At 41.3% G+C, this 19,578-nt stretch overlaps 2 protein-coding genes across 4 annotated transcripts; one reads left to right on the forward strand and one right to left on the reverse strand.

The window, feature by feature from the left end:
- The first annotated feature begins 434 nt into the window (after nucleotides 1-434).
- fbxo31 (F-box protein 31) lies at nucleotides 435-8,207 on the forward strand. 3 transcript variants are annotated; one of them, XM_010752451.3, is made up of 10 exons: nucleotides 435-1,204; nucleotides 3,025-3,096; nucleotides 3,449-3,535; nucleotides 3,929-4,005; nucleotides 4,131-4,298; nucleotides 4,416-4,490; nucleotides 4,728-4,837; nucleotides 5,251-5,404; nucleotides 5,734-6,104; nucleotides 6,414-8,207. In XM_010752451.3, exons 1-10 carry the CDS (start codon nucleotides 772-774, stop codon nucleotides 6,634-6,636), a joined length of 1,770 nt encoding a protein of 589 aa, XP_010750753.1. In that variant the 5' UTR covers nucleotides 435-771; the 3' UTR covers nucleotides 6,637-8,207. The 3 variants fall into 3 exon arrangements, with proteins under 3 accessions (XP_010750753.1, XP_010750752.1, XP_019130057.1); XM_010752450.3 differs by lacking the exon at nucleotides 3,449-3,535 and having other exon boundaries at nucleotides 438-1,204; XM_019274512.2 differs by lacking the exons at nucleotides 435-1,204; nucleotides 3,025-3,096; nucleotides 3,449-3,535 and adding an exon at nucleotides 3,583-3,785.
- A 432-nt stretch (nucleotides 8,208-8,639) lies between these two features.
- LOC104936423 (liver carboxylesterase 2) lies at nucleotides 8,640-13,007 on the reverse strand. The gene is made up of 13 exons (XM_010752452.3): nucleotides 12,640-13,007; nucleotides 11,655-11,847; nucleotides 11,410-11,551; nucleotides 11,099-11,232; nucleotides 10,799-10,952; nucleotides 10,610-10,714; nucleotides 10,411-10,509; nucleotides 10,169-10,312; nucleotides 9,988-10,065; nucleotides 9,746-9,893; nucleotides 9,447-9,596; nucleotides 9,294-9,366; nucleotides 8,640-9,205 (listed from the first exon to the last, which is right to left on the reverse strand). Exons 1-13 carry the CDS (start codon nucleotides 12,710-12,712, stop codon nucleotides 9,022-9,024), a joined length of 1,677 nt encoding a protein of 558 aa, XP_010750754.1. The 5' UTR covers nucleotides 12,713-13,007; the 3' UTR covers nucleotides 8,640-9,021.
- Nucleotides 13,008-19,578: the final 6,571 nt, after the last annotated feature.

Here is a 19,578-nt window from a genome sequence, read left to right on the forward strand (position 1 = left end):
CATTTACCATCTTGTCTAATACCTCTAGAGACATTAAATCTAGGTGACATGCCACCCATTAGTTTAATTGAGCCATTACTTTTGTGATATACACTTTTGATAGCAGAGAAAAAATAGTTGCCAAAGCCAAACTTCTTAAGGGATTGTAACATGAACGGATGTTCGGTGGTATCAAAGGCTTTGTAGGAATCCAGAAACAAAAAGAACCTATCATCCTTCACCATTTCTGGATAATCCAAAATGTCTAGCCTGACATTATTTGCAATATGCCTCTTGTTCATAAAGCCTAAATGTGTTTAATCTATAATAGAGTCTAGTACTAATCTTAATCTTAAGATAAGTGAGATAATATTTTGTAATTGTTATTCAGTATGCAGATCGGTCGCCAATTGTCTAAAAGAAGATTGTCCTTTTTGGGTTTGGGAATGAAGACAGTAACTCCTTGGGTCAAAGTGGTGGGAAGACATTTGTTATTTATACATTTTATAAAGACTTTATGTAACAAGGGAGTCACTTCAGCAATAAAAGACTTCGAACACTCAGCTGTTCGGCTCTGGCCTCTGGACTGGACACAGAACCGAACAGTACCGCACGTCACGCCGTAATGCAAGAGCCTCGTGTGAGAGTGAAAGTTGCTACGCTCTTTACGTGCACCGTGTGACGTCAGAACGAATGGTTTCCGCTCATGCTCGCGAGGACAGGAGGAGATGAGGCGGATGCAGCTGGTGGATGTGTTGTAGTGATGTAATGTTGCCTGTTTGGTGACTACGGATGGCTGTTTGTGCCAGGCTCTGCGGAGTGGGCCAGTCGCGGAGGTGCAGGAGGCGACAGCGGCAGAACCAGCAGGATCAGGGCAGCGATTCCGACATGGACGAGGAAGAAGAGGAGCGGATCGTGGGCCAGAAGCAAGGCGACGTCGGCGGCAGAGCTGGAGGAGCTGGAGGCGCTGGAGGAGCTGGAGGCCCGAACAGCGGCGCCGACACTGCAGGGCCGAGCGACGGCAGCGGTCATGTCAACAGAGGGGGCTGTCTGCGGAGCACGGGACCTGCACACCCGCAATCATTAGCGGATTTACCGCCGGAGCTCTTAGTAGAAATCTTCTCTTTGCTTCCCGGAACCGCGCTGCCGAACGTCGCCCTCGTCTGCAAGAAATTCAAACAAATCCTCACCACGGAGACCATCTGGAGGAGGCGGTGCATGGAGGGTAAATATCAGCTTTATTCCAAAGCGTTGAGTCACGTTCATGTGTAGATATGTGGAGCAGATCGAGGGAGATTCCTCCAGGTCAGGTGGTGCTCTGCACAGCTGCGCCTCCTCGGAAATGTCCTCCATATAAAATCATTCCTATTGATCTGCACGGGAACCGGGAAGGAGATGACCGTAAACAGAAAGACAAACAGACCGAGGCCTCTCTGCTGTTATTAGGCCCATGTCAGCCATTCTGTGCAGCAGCTGATAAGACTGCTGATGCCTCCAGCGTTACCGGATCAGTGGACTGCACTGTGGCCATGCCTCAGAATGTTTGCACATGAATACTGTATAAAAACATTTAAAGATACAACGAGCTCTCTCTGCAGATGATTCATCATTCCATATGGAGCAGCACTGCTGGAACAAGTAATGAAACTGTGGAAAAAATACGAATTATTGAAAATGAGACTGAAGCATACATCCTAAATTAAAGCACATGTTATTTTATGTCATAATAGACTCTGTGATATCACAATCTTTTCTGGTAAATCAATTTATTTATAATAAATATTAAGATATTTGCGGCCCCTTTTTTAAAGCAGTCAAAACTTAGTTAAATGTTAGAGTGTTTCGCAGAGTTGGAACAGGATTCAAATTCTGGCAGGACTGAGACAGAATGTATAGACAGAGACGAATAATACAAAAACAGAAAGGCTGTATAGAAAAACAATAATAAGTGCTAATTGCGAAAGGCTGTTGAAGAGATTCAAACACATCACTGATGGTTCTGCACTGGATGAAATGACCAAACAAAGATCCGGTATTGCAACAAAGCAGTTCTGTTCATTGATGGGCAACATTGCTCACCAAAGCCTGCTACACCCACATCCTTTCACAGTACGGATGCTGCCACACGAATGGTGCCGCACCATCTCTCCCAGTGAGAGATGAAATACCAAGGATTTTTTCATTCATTAGAAAAAATCCTTGGTATTTGCTGACATTTACTGCTTCTGTCAGTTACTTTCAATGTCAAACATTTGATTTCATGACATTGTCATTTTATAGAACGTTTAAGCTATTTAGAACCCAGCTGGTGTATCGTACGGCCATTTGTTATCAAGTTTTGTGGCGATACTTTCCCCATATATGATGCAGAAATGTTTGTGGTAATATTGGATGCTGTCTCTGGAAAGTTGAAAGTTTTACTAAAGAACTTTGAACCTAAAATTACATTTAATTTAAACGTCCATCTGAGAGTCACATGGGTGCTAATCCACATAGAAAATGTCTATTTTCATTCCACCTTAAAATTATACTTAAAAAAACCCCACATTGGCTGCCATATTGGAAGTTTTCCTCCTAACATTGGAATAATGAGAGTCGATTGATTGATAATAGTTAAATACTACCTGCAGTAAAACGAGTGGTTACCAGGGTAGAGATTTTCGGGATTTGTGGTCACCATTCTGCACTTTAACGTCGTGTACTAAAAGGTTTAATAACAACAACACCACATTAACATTTTTAGTTAGCTAGCTGAAATCAAAGAATTCATCTTTTTGTTCTTCATCTCTGGACTTTTGAGGAAACTTAAGAAATGTTGTGATCAGGTTACAGTGTGGTCACATATTGCTGGCTAGTTTCCTGTTCTCTCAGTGTGATGACAGGAGTTAGATTAGATTTATCATGATGTGTACGACAACGATTCACACTATGAATTCCATGAATATGAAGATATTTGATTATAGTGTTTAAGAATCTGACTGCTAATACTGACACTTGATATTTTGTATGCAATACGTCACAGTAATATATGTTTTTACTCTGCAGAGTTTGGTATGAAGGACGATCTGAGGAAGATGGAGGTGGGAGGAGTGTCCAGCCAGGATCTCTATGTTAAACGTGAGTTTGACCTGCTTTCATGTCACATATGAATCGATCCAATAAACTATTCTACCACCTGACGTTTGCACCCTCATATTTTGTCTTGCCTTTGTGTCTGGTCAGACTGTTTTTTTCATCTAGTCTCTCCCGTCTGTTCCTCTTCTGTTTATCACCAGAGCTATCAGGCTTATTTTGCGGTTGGAAATTCCAGCTGCCACAAAACATGCCATGCAAACCTGTGGCACGTGCTGTCTCTTTTCAAATAGATTATTTTGGCACATGTCTGCATTTGTTGAATGGCTATGTTGGACCGAGCTCCAGCTCGGGCCCTGGTAGCTGCTGTACACATACCTGTGTTGTGCCCGTCCAGGTGTCAACCCACGAGTGAAGTCTGGGCGCTTTATGAAGCTCCTCCCAGACTACGAGCACATGGACTATAAAGACGTGTACACACACCGTATGTACATAAGCCTCACGGTGGATGGCTGCAGCATGAAGGGTTGTGTGAGTGTGTGTGCGAGTGGAACTCGGTGTGTATGCATCATCCTGTGTGAACATTTCTCCTCTGCACTGTTTGCCTTCATATTAATGGTGAAATGGAAGGCGGGATCGTTTGGTGTGCTGTGTGTTGTTTAAGTTGGACTGACAGGAACATGGTCAGTTTCTTCCCTTTCACAGACTCCATCCTGACAGACAAGGAGCAAACAGTTGAGTCTGCAGCTTTTAACATCTCTTCTTTTTGTGTTGTCTTCTTGTGTTTTAACCATGCACAGTGTAGCTCATAGTAAACGATGGGTGATGCATCGCAGAAATTGATCATGTGGTGTGATGTTGTGCTCGTGTGTTGCAGTGCTTCACCCATACAGACATATCTTGGGCTTATGGCAGCCTGACATAGGACCTTATGGTGGATTGCTCAATGTTGTGGTAAGTGTTGTTTCTCAGTCAGGATATTTGCATAAAGTTGAGGAACACTTACCAAATCCTGCTCATGCAGTGCTGGCAGGAGACCTAACAAGAGTTTAAGGATCTTTCATAAATTATTCACTCAGGTGGACGGGCTCTTCATCATTGGTTGGATGTATTTGCCACCTCACGACCCCCGTGTGGAAGATCCAATGAGAAGACGGCCGCTCTTCCGTATCCACATGTGGGAGAGCAAAAAGGCCACTGTGGAGTGCATGTACGGACACAAGGGTCCCCACAAAGGAGACATACAGGTACAGGCACTCACACAGCTCAGAAGCCTCTCTGTGCACCGAAGAATACTTGAACTTCAGGTTAGAAGCTAATGAAAGTAGGTCATCCGTTAACATGTGTCATATTGTTCATTTTAGACTGTGAAGAAGGATGAATTTTCAACTAAATGTAACCAGACTGATCATCACCGCATGCCAGGGGGCAGACAGGAGGTGGGTCAAATCTGATACATGAAAACGGTTGATGACCTGTTATAAATATTCATTTTGCTTATGTTCTTTACTTTGATATTGTTTGGCTGCTGTTCAGTAATTTGTGTGTGTGTGTGTGTGTGTGTGTGTGTGTGTGTGTGTGTGTGTGTGTGTGTGTGTGTGTGTGTGTGTGTGTGTGTGTGTGTGTGTGTGTGTGTGTGTGTGTGTGTGTGTGTGTGTGTGTGTGTGTGTGTGTAGGAGTTCAGGACATGGCTGGAGGAAGAGTGGGGTCGGACGTTGGAAGAAATCTTCCACGAGCACATGCAGGAGCTCATCCTGATGAAGTTCATTTACACAAGTCAATATGAGTATGAGCCTCTTCCTTCCATCACACTGCTCAACCTCTGCAGCTGAAATTCACAGTGTCAATGAGTGTGACTTAGGTTAAACACCAGCGATGAGAATGCTCGTTGTCTTAAAAGATGGTTCTAATGTTTCTTGTGGATTCACATGGAATCGGCCCACATACAGCTCTGTACATGTATAAACGCATGGAAGCTGTGAGTTCAGAAACCAGAAATCAATATTGGGTGGAAGTTTTTTTGACCAGTTGTCATATTCTACAAATAAATGTTCTAAATGACAACAATTTATTTGGAATGCAGCAGAAACATTGTCAGTAGTTCACTCAAACACAACTGAAACTAAGCTGTAGTTCTGATAGCCTGTTGGCAGAGGCTCCGATTAAAAGCTGTGGCTTTCACCTGCTTCCTGTCGACAGTAACTGCTTGACGTACCGGAGGATCTATCTGCCTCCTGTGATGCCCTCTGACCTGCTGCAGCCGGGCCTCTTCAAAGGCACCTATGGCAGCCACGGCTTGGAGATCGTCATGCTCAGTTTCCACGAGGCTACTGCGCGAGCCACCAAGCTCACTGTAAGTTAGTGAATAATCCCAACTGGAGGCTTTAAAATAAACTGACAGAACAAATATTCACACATTTCAGCCCTGCAATATAAAGAAATTGCAGCAAGAGTCCAATTCTCTGAACTTGATTTTCTATGGAAAAACTGTGAATCCTATAAAATCCTGTAAATATCCTCTGGGCCATCCCCCTCCTCCTCTCTAACAACAAACTGTTCAGCTAAAATCCCTCTTAACATGGACACCTAGACAAGCAAGCCATTTTTGAATGGAAAATGTAACACGGACCCAACAAACTGCTCTGCTAGTGGCACAGACTATAATTGTATTTCCTTTTGCAGGGAGACCCCAATGTTCCTGCAGGACAACTCACTTTGGATGTTGACCTGAACCGGGCAGTGGTCCTCCCAGATTTAGAGCAACAGCGCAACATTGAGGAGCTTTCCCGCCTGGTACTGGGGGTACACAAGGAGGTACAGAGAGAAGCAGAACAACAGGCCATGGTCACTTCTGCGGTCAGAGGTGCAGCCGAGGGAGCCTGCGGTAGCGACGGTGCAGCAGAAGGTGTGGAGGCAGACTGGGGTGCCTGTTCAGACAGCTGCCAGCCTGGCCCCAGCAACAGCACCACCAATCACCCTGAAGAGCAGCCTTTCGTCCTGCCCCTGGGGGTCACGGCTCGCAACGAGGTGTACCCTCGCACCTGCAGGCAATGGTAAGAACTCGGCTAAAGGGGCATTTGGAAAATGTCCACAGTCCACAATGCAGAGGTGGATTGATTGTAGCTGCCTTTGCCCCTGTAGCACACAGTGTGACTTTTGTTCCTGAGCTGTTAGAAGCTGTTGAAAGTTCATGGCCAACAAGCTGAGATCCTATCAGTCTCTAATGAATGCTGGTCAACGTGCATGTTGTATGTTAGTGTATAGTTGAAGTTAATAGTTTTACAGATGTTCAGCTAACAGATTTTAAATCACGTTGATGTTACACTGACATCTGTTCTCACACTGGTGTTCCTCCATTTCAGCTTCTACGGGACAGGCCTGATCGCTGGGCACGGCTTTACAAGTCCAGAGCGCACCCCGGGGCTCTTTGTGCTGTTTGATCAGGACCGTTTTGGTTTCATCTGGCTGGAGTTGAAGTCTTTCAGTCTGTACAGTCGCCTGACGGACCACCTAGCCCATGCTCACGCCCCAAACATGGAGCGTTTTGAGGCCATGCTGCGCAACATGCAGTCCTGGACATCCTGATGCATCACGCTTTAAGTATCCTCCCACTATAGGGTGCATAATAACAACCGTTGCACACAAATTCACCTCTGTCCTCTGCTGACAACGCTACTATCACGATAACTCGCTAGGTTCTATCTAGATCTGTTTCACACACATTGGGTTTTACTACTAATTAAGCTAGTTTTATCACCCCAAGCACTTTGAAAGGCCCCAAAGTCACCATTTATCATCTCAGCTCTGTATGACCATGACTCTCCAGTGCAGCATGATAACAGGTCACATTAACCTTTTTTTATTTATTTATTTATTCCCTGCAGGAGAAAAGGAATGATACTTCATACCACTTATTACAGATGAAACTGTACGTGCCTCTGATTCTAAAACATGTCTGTACTCGGTAGTGCTTGAAAAAGATAAAGGTGTCCAATGTATTCTACTATATAGTATTATACTGATTTTAGTGCCCAACATATTGAACTGCATGCTGCGTTTTAATTAGATCTAAGCGTATTACACACATAACCATTCTCTAAACACGATTATTTATTTTCAATGAAGCAGCATGCCCTGCTTTTTAGTTGCTTATTTTATTTTATTTTATTTTATTTTATTTTATTTTATTTTATTTTATTGCTTTAGAGACATCATAATTTAAAGACAGCATCTCAGGTGTTTTTCTCCTTACGCCACATGTCAGTGAAAAACAGGGGAAAGTATTGATGTGTATAACTAAAAGGTTTTATTGAATTGGCCAATAAAAACACTGAGTGAGTTTTACAACTGGGCAATTTTCTAATCATTGACAAGAGGATTTGCTGTCTTATCTAACACTGGAGCTCCATCAGCCGGTCTTCAGCCAGACTGACTTTTTTTTGCCCTTTGTACTTGAGATATTGTTTTCAGTGATTCATCAGACACCCAACATAATATTATGTAAATTGGAAAGATGTATTGTACTGCAGTAGAATAACATAACCTATACATGAGCTGGATTAAATGGAAATTCAACAGTATATGTGCTCATGTAATGATGATGTTCAACACAAACATCTCTTTCCTTCTGAAATGTTTTGCATTCGTTGTTTGTTGAAATGGCTGACGTGGCGTTTGCCTGGCTTTATACCTGCAAAGCTGTTTTCCTCCTGATTTATTTGGAACTTGAGACCAGGCTAGCTCAACATTCTACGAACCAACAGCTCAAAGTACCAAGTAAGTGTCTGTATGTCTCACTACGGCCTGATGGTGAAGCCCAGTAGCTTTCCTACTCCAAGTGCACTTTTCTGGGCGGTATAGAGAATCATTCAAAACCACTGGCCAGCACTTTTATATCAGACTGCAGCTTTACTAACATTTGCAACAAAAAAAAGTGTCTGCTATAATATTATTCATGTTTTTCTTTTTTTTTACATTCTCCCTCTGCTACTTAAATGATTTGCCTTCAAAAAATGTTGCTTTGTACTATTTTCAATGTCATGCGCCTGATTTGGTGGAAACAAACTTAGTTTGACCTATTGAACTACTCACATCAGACTTCAGGGAGCTTTTCAGCTTAGGCGCTCTTCTCAGTAATAAAAAAAAAAAAAAAAAAATTAAATATACAAAACTAAAAACCTTTTTGTGAAATCTGTTTTTATGTGAATCCCATTGCTGTCACTCAAGTAAACTGTTCTCACCCATCATCTCAAATGATTCATCTGTCACTGCTGCTTTATTGAAGTGCCACTGATGGTTAGTTATGATTATGTGTAATAAAATCTGTAGCGCTTCACACACCCTGTGTGATACAGCAAAGTACTGTTGTCAGCCCCTGTCCCCACAGCCCCTCTGCCTCTGTCATTGGGCCTCTTTGGTTCCCATAGTGGTTCCATCGGGCATATACAGGCCATGGTAATCTTTTCACATAAATCGTTTGTTTGTTTGTGTGTGCGTGTGTGCGTGCGTGTGTGTGTGCGTGTGTGGGTGTGTGTGTGTAGAATGAAATTGGTAGATACAATCATAACTGGATAAGAACATTTGACATATCTTCAAAGACTTTTATTTTATATTTGAATCGAGATCATTAAAAAATATTAGAAACATTGTGTGCTCAGACAGTGTCATCCTGTGTAGTGTGTGTATTTCCCTGCCATGGATTCATAATGTACACAGTGGCTACTGCATGTTTTACCCTGCTACGACACACATTTTTAAAGGTTAAATGTGGAATTTTAAAAAATCCTCTGAAGACACATTTTAAACAGGATCTTTCTAAATTTAATACAACGTTATGTGCTTTGTATACTAAATACTTTGTTCAGTGTCATTACATTAGCTGAACAGTGGTTTTACAGTAAGTCTAATGCAGTTTTGGATGACTTGGTAGTGGTTAAAGATGGAATCAACAACAAAGAGGACGTGACTGTTCTACAGCTCGCTGTGCTCCTTCTCTGTCACTTGTTGGCGCTTCTCTGGGAGGGTCTGAGTCAGGAAGACAAACCGCTTCTTCTTCAAGTGTTGACCAGTTGACTGCTCCATTGCACGAATTTCCAGGTACTTTTCTTCTACTCCGTACTTTGGCCAGTGGACAAGATTGTCCCCATTAGGAGACCTTTACACACACACACACACACATTTTATAAACAACTTTTGTCTTGTCTTTATATGTATCATGACTTATAATGGTGGTTAATTCCTACCCTGTGCGAGCAAAGTTGCCCCAGTAACTCATCATGGTTCTGCTCAACTGCTCCTCCTCTTCAGCGCACGCATCTAAAATGAAGTTCTGGTAAAACTCTGCACAAGAGAACACTGATGGTCCGCTGACATAGTGATTTTTATATTGCACTTACCCGTTAATCTGATATGTGAGGTTGTGAAGCACAGTCCAAATACTGTAAAGATCTCATCTCCGTGGTCACTCCCTACAAAGCTCGGCCTGTTTGCCTGCAGGAATTTGGGGGAATGCCGATACTGGTACAGGTACGTGGGGGCACCGGCATCTAGTTGTAGACAAATGGGTGTGATTATAGCTTGTTTGTGAGTGACATGGTGGAAAATATTAAAGTAACGCTGTGTGACCATTATCACATAAACGAGCAGATTTCAAATCATGTTGAAAATAGATTTGCATAGTCTTGTGTAAACAAACCTCTGTGAGCATTAGCAGCCTTTATGGCTGGTATGTTGAATATGATATCTCCAAGCAACTCAGTGAAGCCGTCTCTGTTTTTCACACGATCTTCACCGGTTCCAGTATATTCTTCTATGATCAAATCTCTCAAGGTTGCATCTTTGGGCTTGGGAAAATGAGCAACACATCTGTCAGATAACTTAGAGCAATACAGAATGATACAATACAGAAATGTTGCAACACCAGGCAGCTTGTCTTACATCAGGGAAGAACATGTAAAGTACGTTCATGACATCCTCCTGACTAATTCCCTCTGTCCAGTTTGCAGGCACGAAGAACTACAAAAAGACACAGCTGGAATGAACATTTCCGGCACAAGCAAAACAAAATCTTTTCATGGGCTCATCTGGAAATCTGCAACAATTTAGCATTCATGCGTACAGTTGGAAGTAACCAGCCCCCTTCATCATCATTAATTCCAGTCATGAATGGTACAGTGAGGAGTTCATGTTTACTGAACAGCTCATCCACAGGTTTTTTGAGGAAGTGTCCATCAATGTTGACGGCAAATCTCACTGTTGGATCCTTAGAGAATAAAATGGGTAAAAGAAAAAAAAACATTAAGACAACTTAATAAGCAGCCACATAATAATAATTTATGAGTTTTACATACAGTATCTCACCTGCGTAAGATTCACATAGGTATTCAAATCGAGGTTTCTTATGCAATCAGCGATCTCCTCTGTGCTCTCAATGCTACAGCCAGATATGTTTGCTACCACCTGAGGACAACAATTTAGAAAGCACAAAGATTTTGTGACATTCTCAATTTTTTGTTTCTCAAGAAGGTTTACACACAGAAATGAAACACTGATGATCAACCTGTGCCATCGAAAGAGGATCATTTGTCAGGATTACGTCCATTGCAGCAGTGCCACTCTCAGCAATGCCACGGTGGAGTAGGCCTTTGGACAGCGGTGAGAGGAGCTGTTGATTCAGTAGACAGAAATAAAATGAGAGTTGTGTGTGCAGCAATGATTAAACTCTGCAATACCTGCAAAAACAACTTACCTGGAGAGAAACGCTCACTCCACCAGCAGACTCTCCCATTATGGTGACTAAATCTGGGTTTCCCCCAAAGCTATGAATGTGCTCCTGAATCCACCTCAAAGCTTGAACCTGGTCCAGTAGGCCAAAGTTCCCTGACATGTGCTCATCTCCAGTGCTGAACACAACATACAATTATCGTCTGTCAGGCTACGTTTACACTAGCTGGTAAAAATGATTTGAATTTTTGTTCACATGGCAAAAATCTGATCAAAAGTAGCAGAATGTGATCATGGTTTGTTCATTTTAACTATTATTATTTACCTCAGAAAGCCTAGAAATCCTAAGCGGTACTGGATCAGAACCACAACCACATCCTGGTATGCAGCCAGGGCGGAGCCATCATACAATGAAGCTGAGCCCATACCAAACCCTCCTCCGTGGATCCAGACCATGACCTGGTGAGGTGACGAAAGAACTTTTATACAAAGCATGAACGAACATTTTTACTTTATTCTACATCAAACTAAACTAAGACTTTAATCTGACTTTAATCAGAGGTAATCCCTTTGCAGTCTGGTTCTAAATATGATGCCATCATTCATACATCCAAACCTGCAACAAAGGCTTCTTACTGGGAGCTTGGCATCATGAGCTCTGTTTGAAGGAGTGTAAATGTTGAGGTAAAGGCAGTCTTCTGAAATGTCTGGGACTTCTACCATGAAGCCATCCATTTTTTTTAGCAGATCAAAGGTAAACTGTCTATGTTGAACACACCTGAAAAAGAGAAGTGTTTTATTAGTAAGTAGGACATCATAACTGGACATCACTTTCTCAAAGCGTGGTATGAAACAACTGAAGCATGTGAACGCAGCCTTACATTGGTGGCTGGCGGGTGGCGTCCCTCAATCCTTCCCATCCCTCTACCGGCTGAGGAGCAGTCAGTCTCAAAGCAGGGCCCACGGGTGGCTTGGCGAATGGGATACCCAGGAAGGCATGGACCCCGGACTCCTTCCCCTTTACGTTCACGTAACTACCTCTCAGGCTGCCGAGCTTTGTGTGGACTTCAGGTGCTGTCGGGATATTAGGGCTGAGTCAGAATTGTCGTCATGTGACACTTCACTGTTTGCCAATTCAGTTTCTACATGTAAATATGTAAAATCCGTTAGTTGGTTGGTTGTAGGTTATGTTACAAGCAGGCAAGTGTTTGATTTCTGACATGTCAAACCATTTGAGAACACTTTCCCCCTCTCCAATTTTTAAGACAGACTTTATTGATCGACAACAGGGAAATTCACTCGTTACAGCAGCTCCCAATACACAAGGTGGATAAGACAAATACTCATACATGACATATAGAAATACTAGATATAAAAAAGATATAAGAGGTATATACACCTTTCCAGCGTACAGATGTAAATGATTTCACAGAAATAATTGTGTCGGTTATTGAATACACACACATTGATGTTTCACCTTGAGCTCTGGGGTAGTTTCAACATTTCCCACTGGTCTGTTCAATCTAGAATTCATTCAGTTAATTATTCACCCAAATGTACTGATTAATCCATTCAAATAAAAAAAGCAAAACAAAAAATTGTTATTCTGTAACATTAAGGTAGCATCTTTTTAGTTTGATACTTCATGCATTGTTCATGCACACCACTGTTAGTGGATCTAGTTCGACTGTAATGACAAGCACACCCATTCAAACACCCATTCAGAGCTACACCCTAGTTCACCTGTGACCCACTGACCACACACACACACACACACACACACACACACACACTCATGTTCCTGCACAGCACCACAGCAGTGAGTGTGTAGGTGAAAGTTGCTGGATTGGTTTTTGTTCTACTCACCGGGCAGGTCTGCAGCAACATGGAGAAAAAAGACAGAAAGACAGAGGAAGGTTTGCTTCACACGGAGCTCCATGCTGCTCTCTCTGCTGTGGACTACAACACTGTGTCGCCTCCTCCCCGCGAAACTTCCTCTTTAACTTTATAACATAGCTCCACATTATGTTACGTAATGGCCTGCCTCCTGCCTGCCTACTTGGAGAGTTTCCAGCCACTGCCACAGCTGAGCAACAGGACACCAGACGAGCTGCTCCACACCAGGACTGACATATGGACATGGCACAGGCGGGAAAACAGGTGCAAACATGAAGCGTCTTGGTAACGGTCATGGCGTAGTTTTCCTCTTTATGTTAATGACAACAACAGTTCTTCACTTTAAATGGTCTGTCATCTGAAGAGGGCGCTGTTCGTCTTCAGGAGACACAGTGGAGGTGTCCACATACAGTCTAATGTTACAGCAGAACTGTGGTGTATGAAGACGAACAGGCAGACAGGTCACACTGGCTGGCTAAAGAACGAGTTTCTATGATGCATGTGTTCTATGATGGTTCACATTCACATTTTTAGTAGCTTTAACTGATCTCAGTTTGATCCATTGATACCTTAAATATTACCTTCCATTGAATACCTGCTATTGATTGACTGCATTTATTAAACATCTATGGTCTTTTTTTTTTTTTTGAAAAATACTTTTGTAATATTTCAGTAATGTAACAGTACTTCCACTTGAATACACATTATCAGTACCCTTTCCACCACTGACAGCTATAACCATATAAATATAAAAATGGGTTATCATATAAATGATTAACAGAACTAACTTCAGTGAGGTAGCTGCTGAAATGGCTGCTGCTCACTGTTTATCTATTAGTGATTTCAGTTAAGTTCACTTTTAGTTTAGTCTGATGAAACATGAAGAAAGGAGACATATTGTGCAGGCGAGAGATACATGATTAATTATTTTAGTTAAATAAATGTAGTTTAGATATGTTTGAGCTGCTAGTTGCACTTGAATGAACTGTCAAGTCATTGGTGACAAATTTAAAAGCTCTTTATCAGTACAGAAGGTGCAGAAATATCTTCAGGTTCATCTGCAGGAACACCTTTACAATCTAAAGGTAGCACACACCTTCAGATATCCAGAGTGGTCAGTGCTTGATTTAATCAATGTTGGACTATGAGACATGGCTTAATATTCATATTGCTTGCTCACCACCCTTATTGTTAGTAATGTTTTTGGCTGCTTTGTGTTTGTTCACTCTTACTGTCCCAACATTTGCCTATACGTGGGTTTAATGCATGTACAATATGTAATGATATAAATACTGTACCATAACTGTTGGAAACTCAAAGTAAACCCACAGAACACACCACAACAGAATACACAACCCACTGATGTAAAGTAAACACAAACATTTATTACAGGGTTGCTGTACTGTATTTCATCACATCAACCTCTACATGTTTGTCTTGTATCATACTCATGCATTCTTGGTCCAGAAATATTAAACTTTCCTTGTCTTATATAGTGTTGCTTCATATTAAAAAGTACAGTACATGTATTGGAAAAGTAGCACAAACATTTGGAAATGACATCTCACTCACATATTATGTCATTTCAGAGGCTGTGTATCACCTTATCTCTGTGTCCAGTACAAAGGACAGGGGTGTGTTCAGCTCTGCTTAACAAAAAGTCTTAAAGCAGAAGGACATCAAATGGAGCAGAAATATGTCAGGGATGTACTGTCAGAATGTAGTGAATATAAGACAAAATTATATACAGTGTATTGATTGTGTCTTTCTGCACGATCACCGGATGTGTCACTTCCTCATTCTAAACACTATATGGTAGGCGTGACTTAAATGGAGACTTTTTTGTTCAAACATCCTTGGTTTCACATTCAGATATCACATTTAGAAACCAACCTTGCATCTAAAGTCTAAAACTGTTTGCTAAATTAACTTTTGAATACCTCTCCAACGTTTTTTTGATCATGTAAGGCCTGAAAGCAGCAGCGCACTAGAATAAATGGAGGTTTTTAAATCATTGTATCTGTTCTGGAGAACATGAGTAAACCCTAAGTGCAAAGACATCTATAGGCTGAGAATAGTTCAGAAATGTGTATTAGACAAAGTCAGATGGGTAAACTGCAGGGGGCAGGTGGGTGTCAGGTGGTCAGGAGATCCAAGCAGTGCACGGCTGGTGGCGGCAGATATCCAAGGGAATATCAGGGGTCCTGATTGTGTGTTCTTCAAAAACTGAAATGGGTAGTTATTCATTGCTTCAACAACTGAAGTAAACACAACGATCTGGCAGAGTTTGGAAGGTCGAACCAGTGTTATTTGCTGTACCGTGATTGGCTGATGGGCTGCAGCTGGTTATCTGTGGTAGTGGAAATAATTTAACTATATTACTCTTTTGAGGCTGACGCTTAATCAAACATATGTTTCATATTTTGTTTGTTGCTCAAAGGCTATACTGTACTGAAGGCTATATTTGGGTTTTTATTTAAACACAGCAAGGCTAGAATTTTAGCCACTGTAGCAGTGCAAAATCTACTGATACTATGTGTACTATATGTCAGTGAATGTCAACTGGTGGCCCACGGGCCACATCAGGCCCACCAGAGCTTTCTATCTGGCCCCCAGAATATTACTGGATTTCGGAATAGCCTAGTGAAGAGCACAAAGTATGTTTCTACATTTTTCTCTAAGTGAAATGAAACAAACGCCCTCTGAAGCACGCCTCCAATTAAAAATGATGTCTGTCAAAATTGTCCTTTCTTGGGCTCCATTTCCCCACACAATAATGCACATTATAGATCCTGTACTGGTCCCAGTACCAAAATGAATGGATAAGATAAGATAAGATATAACTCAAAAGCCTGATGTGACTTCTATCTTGTCTAACTAACGATATGTTGCTACTACCTTTTATTCATAAGTACTCTCATTCCTCCTAGCTCCTTCTTTCCATCCATCTGTGTCATTTTTGAATCCCTCCGTCACCTTTTTACAGTGTTCCAGTGTGCAGTGGCTCTGTGGCTGCTGTCTTCTCTCATAATCTGTAAAGAATATCAGGACTTTGCTGCAGTATGATCTGCTCTAGTGTTATTCAATACTTTACCATCAGAAGAGGACAGTGTTGAGGTGTGTATGTGTGTGTGTGTGTGTGTGTGTGTGTGTGTGTGTGTGTGTGTGTGTGTGTGTGGGTGTGTGTGTGTGTGTGTGTGTGAAATCCAAAAGTAGATCCCAACTTATATTTCACCCTGCACCAATCTGAACTTGACACTTGATCCTCATTGTTAATATATTCATGACATATATTTCTGTAAGCACATATTTGAAATCCAAGGGAAAATGTATTTTCTCTGTGTGTTCATATTAGACCTGACTGATGTGTATCATCATTTCCCTCTATTTCTCCATCACCAAGCTCTTAATGCGCTCAAATGGGGGGTCACCTTCATATCAGATAGCAGCTAATGATGACTGGACTCTGCATGACACATGAAACGCAGATGAATGGTGATGTCTGTTGTGAACATCCATCACAGTTTACAGATCAACCTCCAGCTGTGACCCATAGATTGTGTGAGTTTTGCTTAACTTCTTTTTGTATGTGTTGACTACTACTTTAATAGTCTGTACCTATCCTCTGTATACATTAGTGAGTGAGTGAGTGAGAGAGAGAGAGAGAGAGAGAGAGAGGGAGAGAGAGAAATGTGCAGAGCTATTCTTTTGGGAGGAGGAGGAGGAGGAGAGGAAGTAGCTGTTAATGGTTGTTTGATCGATCAGAAGAGCAGCTGTTCCTATCTTGGAAACAGAGAGAGAGAGAGAGAGAGAGAGAGAGAGAGAGAGAGAGCATAGGACACTAAGGGCATTCACTGGATTCCTCTGAGAGAGAAGCATTCTTCTGCCTTACTGTGCCGAGACCGTAAAAGAGGAAAGAGTTCTTTATACCAACAGACCAACAGACCAGAACAGACAACTTTTTTGCTTTAGCCCTCCTGTAGACCAAGGACCACCACTTCATTGACGATCATCTGCCCAGGATTACTTCTTGGTAAATCTGGACCTTCTGTTAAGTAGACTGAAGACAACTTCTTCAATGGACCCTGCTTCAGTAGACAGAGGATCGATAAATTCTGCTTCATCGGGCCCAGCATCATCTCTTTAGTAGACCCAGAACTACCTCTTCATTAGACTCATGAAGGTTACTTCAGTGCTCTTCAATACAACCTGGTCTTTGTTTAAGGAGACCACCTCTAAAATTTACCTAGTCCTGCTCCAGTAGATCCAGGACCACCTCTTCAGTTGTCCCAGATTGACTGCTCCATCTGACCTAGGACCACATCTTAGTAGACAAAGGACTGCAAATCTAGTAGAACCAGGACCTCTTCCTCAATATACACCAGCCTGCTACTACAGGTACCATCTCTTCAATCAACACAGGTCCACTCAGTAGCTGCAATATTGTCTTTTGTTGATCCAGAAAGCCAACAGCAGTGAAGCCAGCTTCGAGTTCTAGAACACAGCACAGGCCTAAAAATAATCCCAGTTACCTTTAGACATACAGGAAGCAAAAAGAAATTTAGCTCCATCCAGAGTGGCTGCTGAGCCCCTCCTACCTGTCCAGTCCATGCTGCTGTTTCTGGTAATGGACCCTGCTGAGGATGGGGAGAAGTTGGAAGACCAGTGGGAGAAATGGTACATTGATTCTTTATGTTCTTTAACTTACCATGAGTAGCACTACCCACTAAATTATCATTTTTTTTTTTTTAAATACAGAATAAAGGAATGACATTAATAGAAGACTGCACTGATGTATACATTCCAACTATAACTTTGTATGTATATATTCCTAACCACACTGCTCAAAGAAAGTACCTACTGGCAATAATTAGTAGCCAGAAGTTTAAAAATGTACAGGTTCTTTGAACAAGCTGGCATTAATGAATGTTTTCTGACAATATCCATGGTCTTCCATTGTCACAGTGTTTGCCAGTGTCCAGTGTTTTAGTGTATGTGATGTGAACATTCCGCATTATAGATCCTATTCTGGTCCCAGTACCAAAGGGAATGAATAACATAGGACTCAAAAGCCTGAAGTAATTTCTTTGTGAGAAGTGAGAAACGTGGCTCGAATGGAAAATATCTAGGACATTATGGATCTATTTTTTCTGTTAGGCTATTTTCAAGATGAGATAGCAGCTGACAAAGTTTGGTTTTAGGGGTAAAATTTGTCAAATGTTAGAAACTGCCTAACATTAGCATACACGGACAATCTGAAGAAAAGAAAAGTTGAGTCTGTTAAACTAACTGGATTATCCTGGAACTACTTACATTATCCTGTGGTAAACTTGTCTCCATTGGCTTGCACCAGTACACACAAGCATAGACTTTAATGAAGATGCAGTCCAGTGCAATGATGAGAGTCAGACAAAATATTCAACTGACATCAAGATTTAGAAATCACATGGTCCACTTAAGAGGTGTCTGACATGACATAACAATATTCTTCTAGGCTTGAATGTGAGAGATAAATTGTAATACTTACAGTTACAGGTAAGAAGGACATATGAATGTTTTCTTTTCTTCTGCTCCTCAGGTTGACTGATGACTTCAGTTTGAATGAATTTGAAGATGAAGACCTGTCTGAACTTACTGAGATGACAGATCAATACCATGAACAAGTAGGAGAGATGCACCATTTAGATATTTATAAAAATGTAACAAACATGGTGGCAGCTGGTCAGTTTGGTAACCTTTGGTAAATATCTGAGTAAGTAGTCTTCAGTGAACACTAATTAGCATTAAGAAAATATTTATTTGGTCCAAATTTGTTTCTGATTTAGTTCTATGGTCCTCACATTCTAACAACATTAACAGAGTCAAAGCATTTTGTTGCGTGCCCGGTTGATCCGACATATTGTACTACCAAGTTAGACTTGAAAGTTTTTGTTGGTTTGCTGCATGCCTCAGTCTAAACAAACCATGTATCATTAACATAAACCATCCTAACATTTCCTGATACTTGCTTTCACCATAATGCTCATTTAATATTTTTGATTTGACCATTAAAAAGGGCAACAACATGCTTCTATTGCAGCGAGCCGCTCACAGGCAGAAAGAAATTAACAATAAATCAGCTGTAATGCACATTTGATCAGCCAGGACGTACAGAAGCTAAAAATGTACCATGCTTGCAGTAATATTTTAATGCTGTTTTAATGCTGAGATAGCAAAGCTCATTTTCCAATGATAACTGGTTAATTTATCGTATTATCTTGTAAAAACAAATGGCAGATTCTCAAGGTAACAACATCACTTCATAATAAAAAAAAGTGCTCTCATCTGTGAAGTCGCAGCTGGCCTAGTCTTCTTCCTCAATGACAAGGACTAATCTGAATGTTTTCTCTAATGCAGAGAAAATGTAATGCAATGTCTTGGACCTTGATTGAAATACAGTCAATCAATAATTGATGCTCCAGGACACTTAAATCAGTTGCTATAGTTGTCAAGATGGCATTGCAATCCTCATCTCTGATCATTCTAATAAGAAATTATGGGAAATTAATAATAAATGGTTGATCACTTCACAAGCACAGCCAACCTTAGCTTCCACAATAAAGTGCTTGGATTGTTGTCTTTTAACTTAATATGTATGCAAGAAATGGGAAAGTGTAACATTGATATTGACATCTGATGCTTTTGGTCACCTTGTGCCTACATTTTAGCAAATATTTGATCACTTTTATGATCCAATGTACAGCCTGAAGGACACCAAGAGCTGTGGAGAGAAATTAGAGATAGTCTTCCATGGTAGTCTGACAAACATCTCCTGCTCTTTACATAGTGCCACTGATTAGATCAGTTCTACCATGTATGTTGGGATCAGCTGATCATGTAATAATAATGGTCATTGGTCAGTTTATTGGT

This window comes from Larimichthys crocea, chromosome XVIII (assembly GCF_000972845.2).
Source record: "Larimichthys crocea isolate SSNF chromosome XVIII, L_crocea_2.0, whole genome shotgun sequence".
NCBI lineage: Eukaryota > Metazoa > Chordata > Actinopteri > Sciaenidae > Larimichthys > Larimichthys crocea.

What these genes read in the sequence shown, in the direction of transcription:
- fbxo31 (XM_010752451.3), top strand. Translation starts at nt 772, where the DNA reads ATGGCTGTTTGTGCCAGGCTCTGCGGAGTGGGCCAGTCGCGGAGGTGC. An exon ending in GAGGAGGCGGTGCATGGAGG is followed by an intron (nt 1,205 to 3,024) that starts GTAAATATCAGC and finishes TTTACTCTGCAG; the next exon opens with AGTTTGGTATGAAGGACGAT. An exon ending in CCTCGCACCTGCAGGCAATG is followed by an intron (nt 6,105 to 6,413) that starts GTAAGAACTCGG and finishes CCTCCATTTCAG; the next exon opens with CTTCTACGGGACAGGCCTGA.
- LOC104936423 (XM_010752452.3), bottom strand. Translation starts at nt 12,712, where the DNA reads ATGGAGCTCCGTGTGAAGCAAACCTTCCTCTGTCTTTCTGTCTTTTTT. An exon ending in GGGGCTGGTTACTTCCAACT is followed by an intron (nt 10,066 to 10,168) that starts GTACGCATGAAT and finishes GTCTTTTTGTAG; the next exon opens with TTCTTCGTGCCTGCAAACTG. An exon ending in TTTACATGTTCTTCCCTGAT is followed by an intron (nt 9,894 to 9,987) that starts GTAAGACAAGCT and finishes CATTTTCCCAAG; the next exon opens with CCCAAAGATGCAACCTTGAG.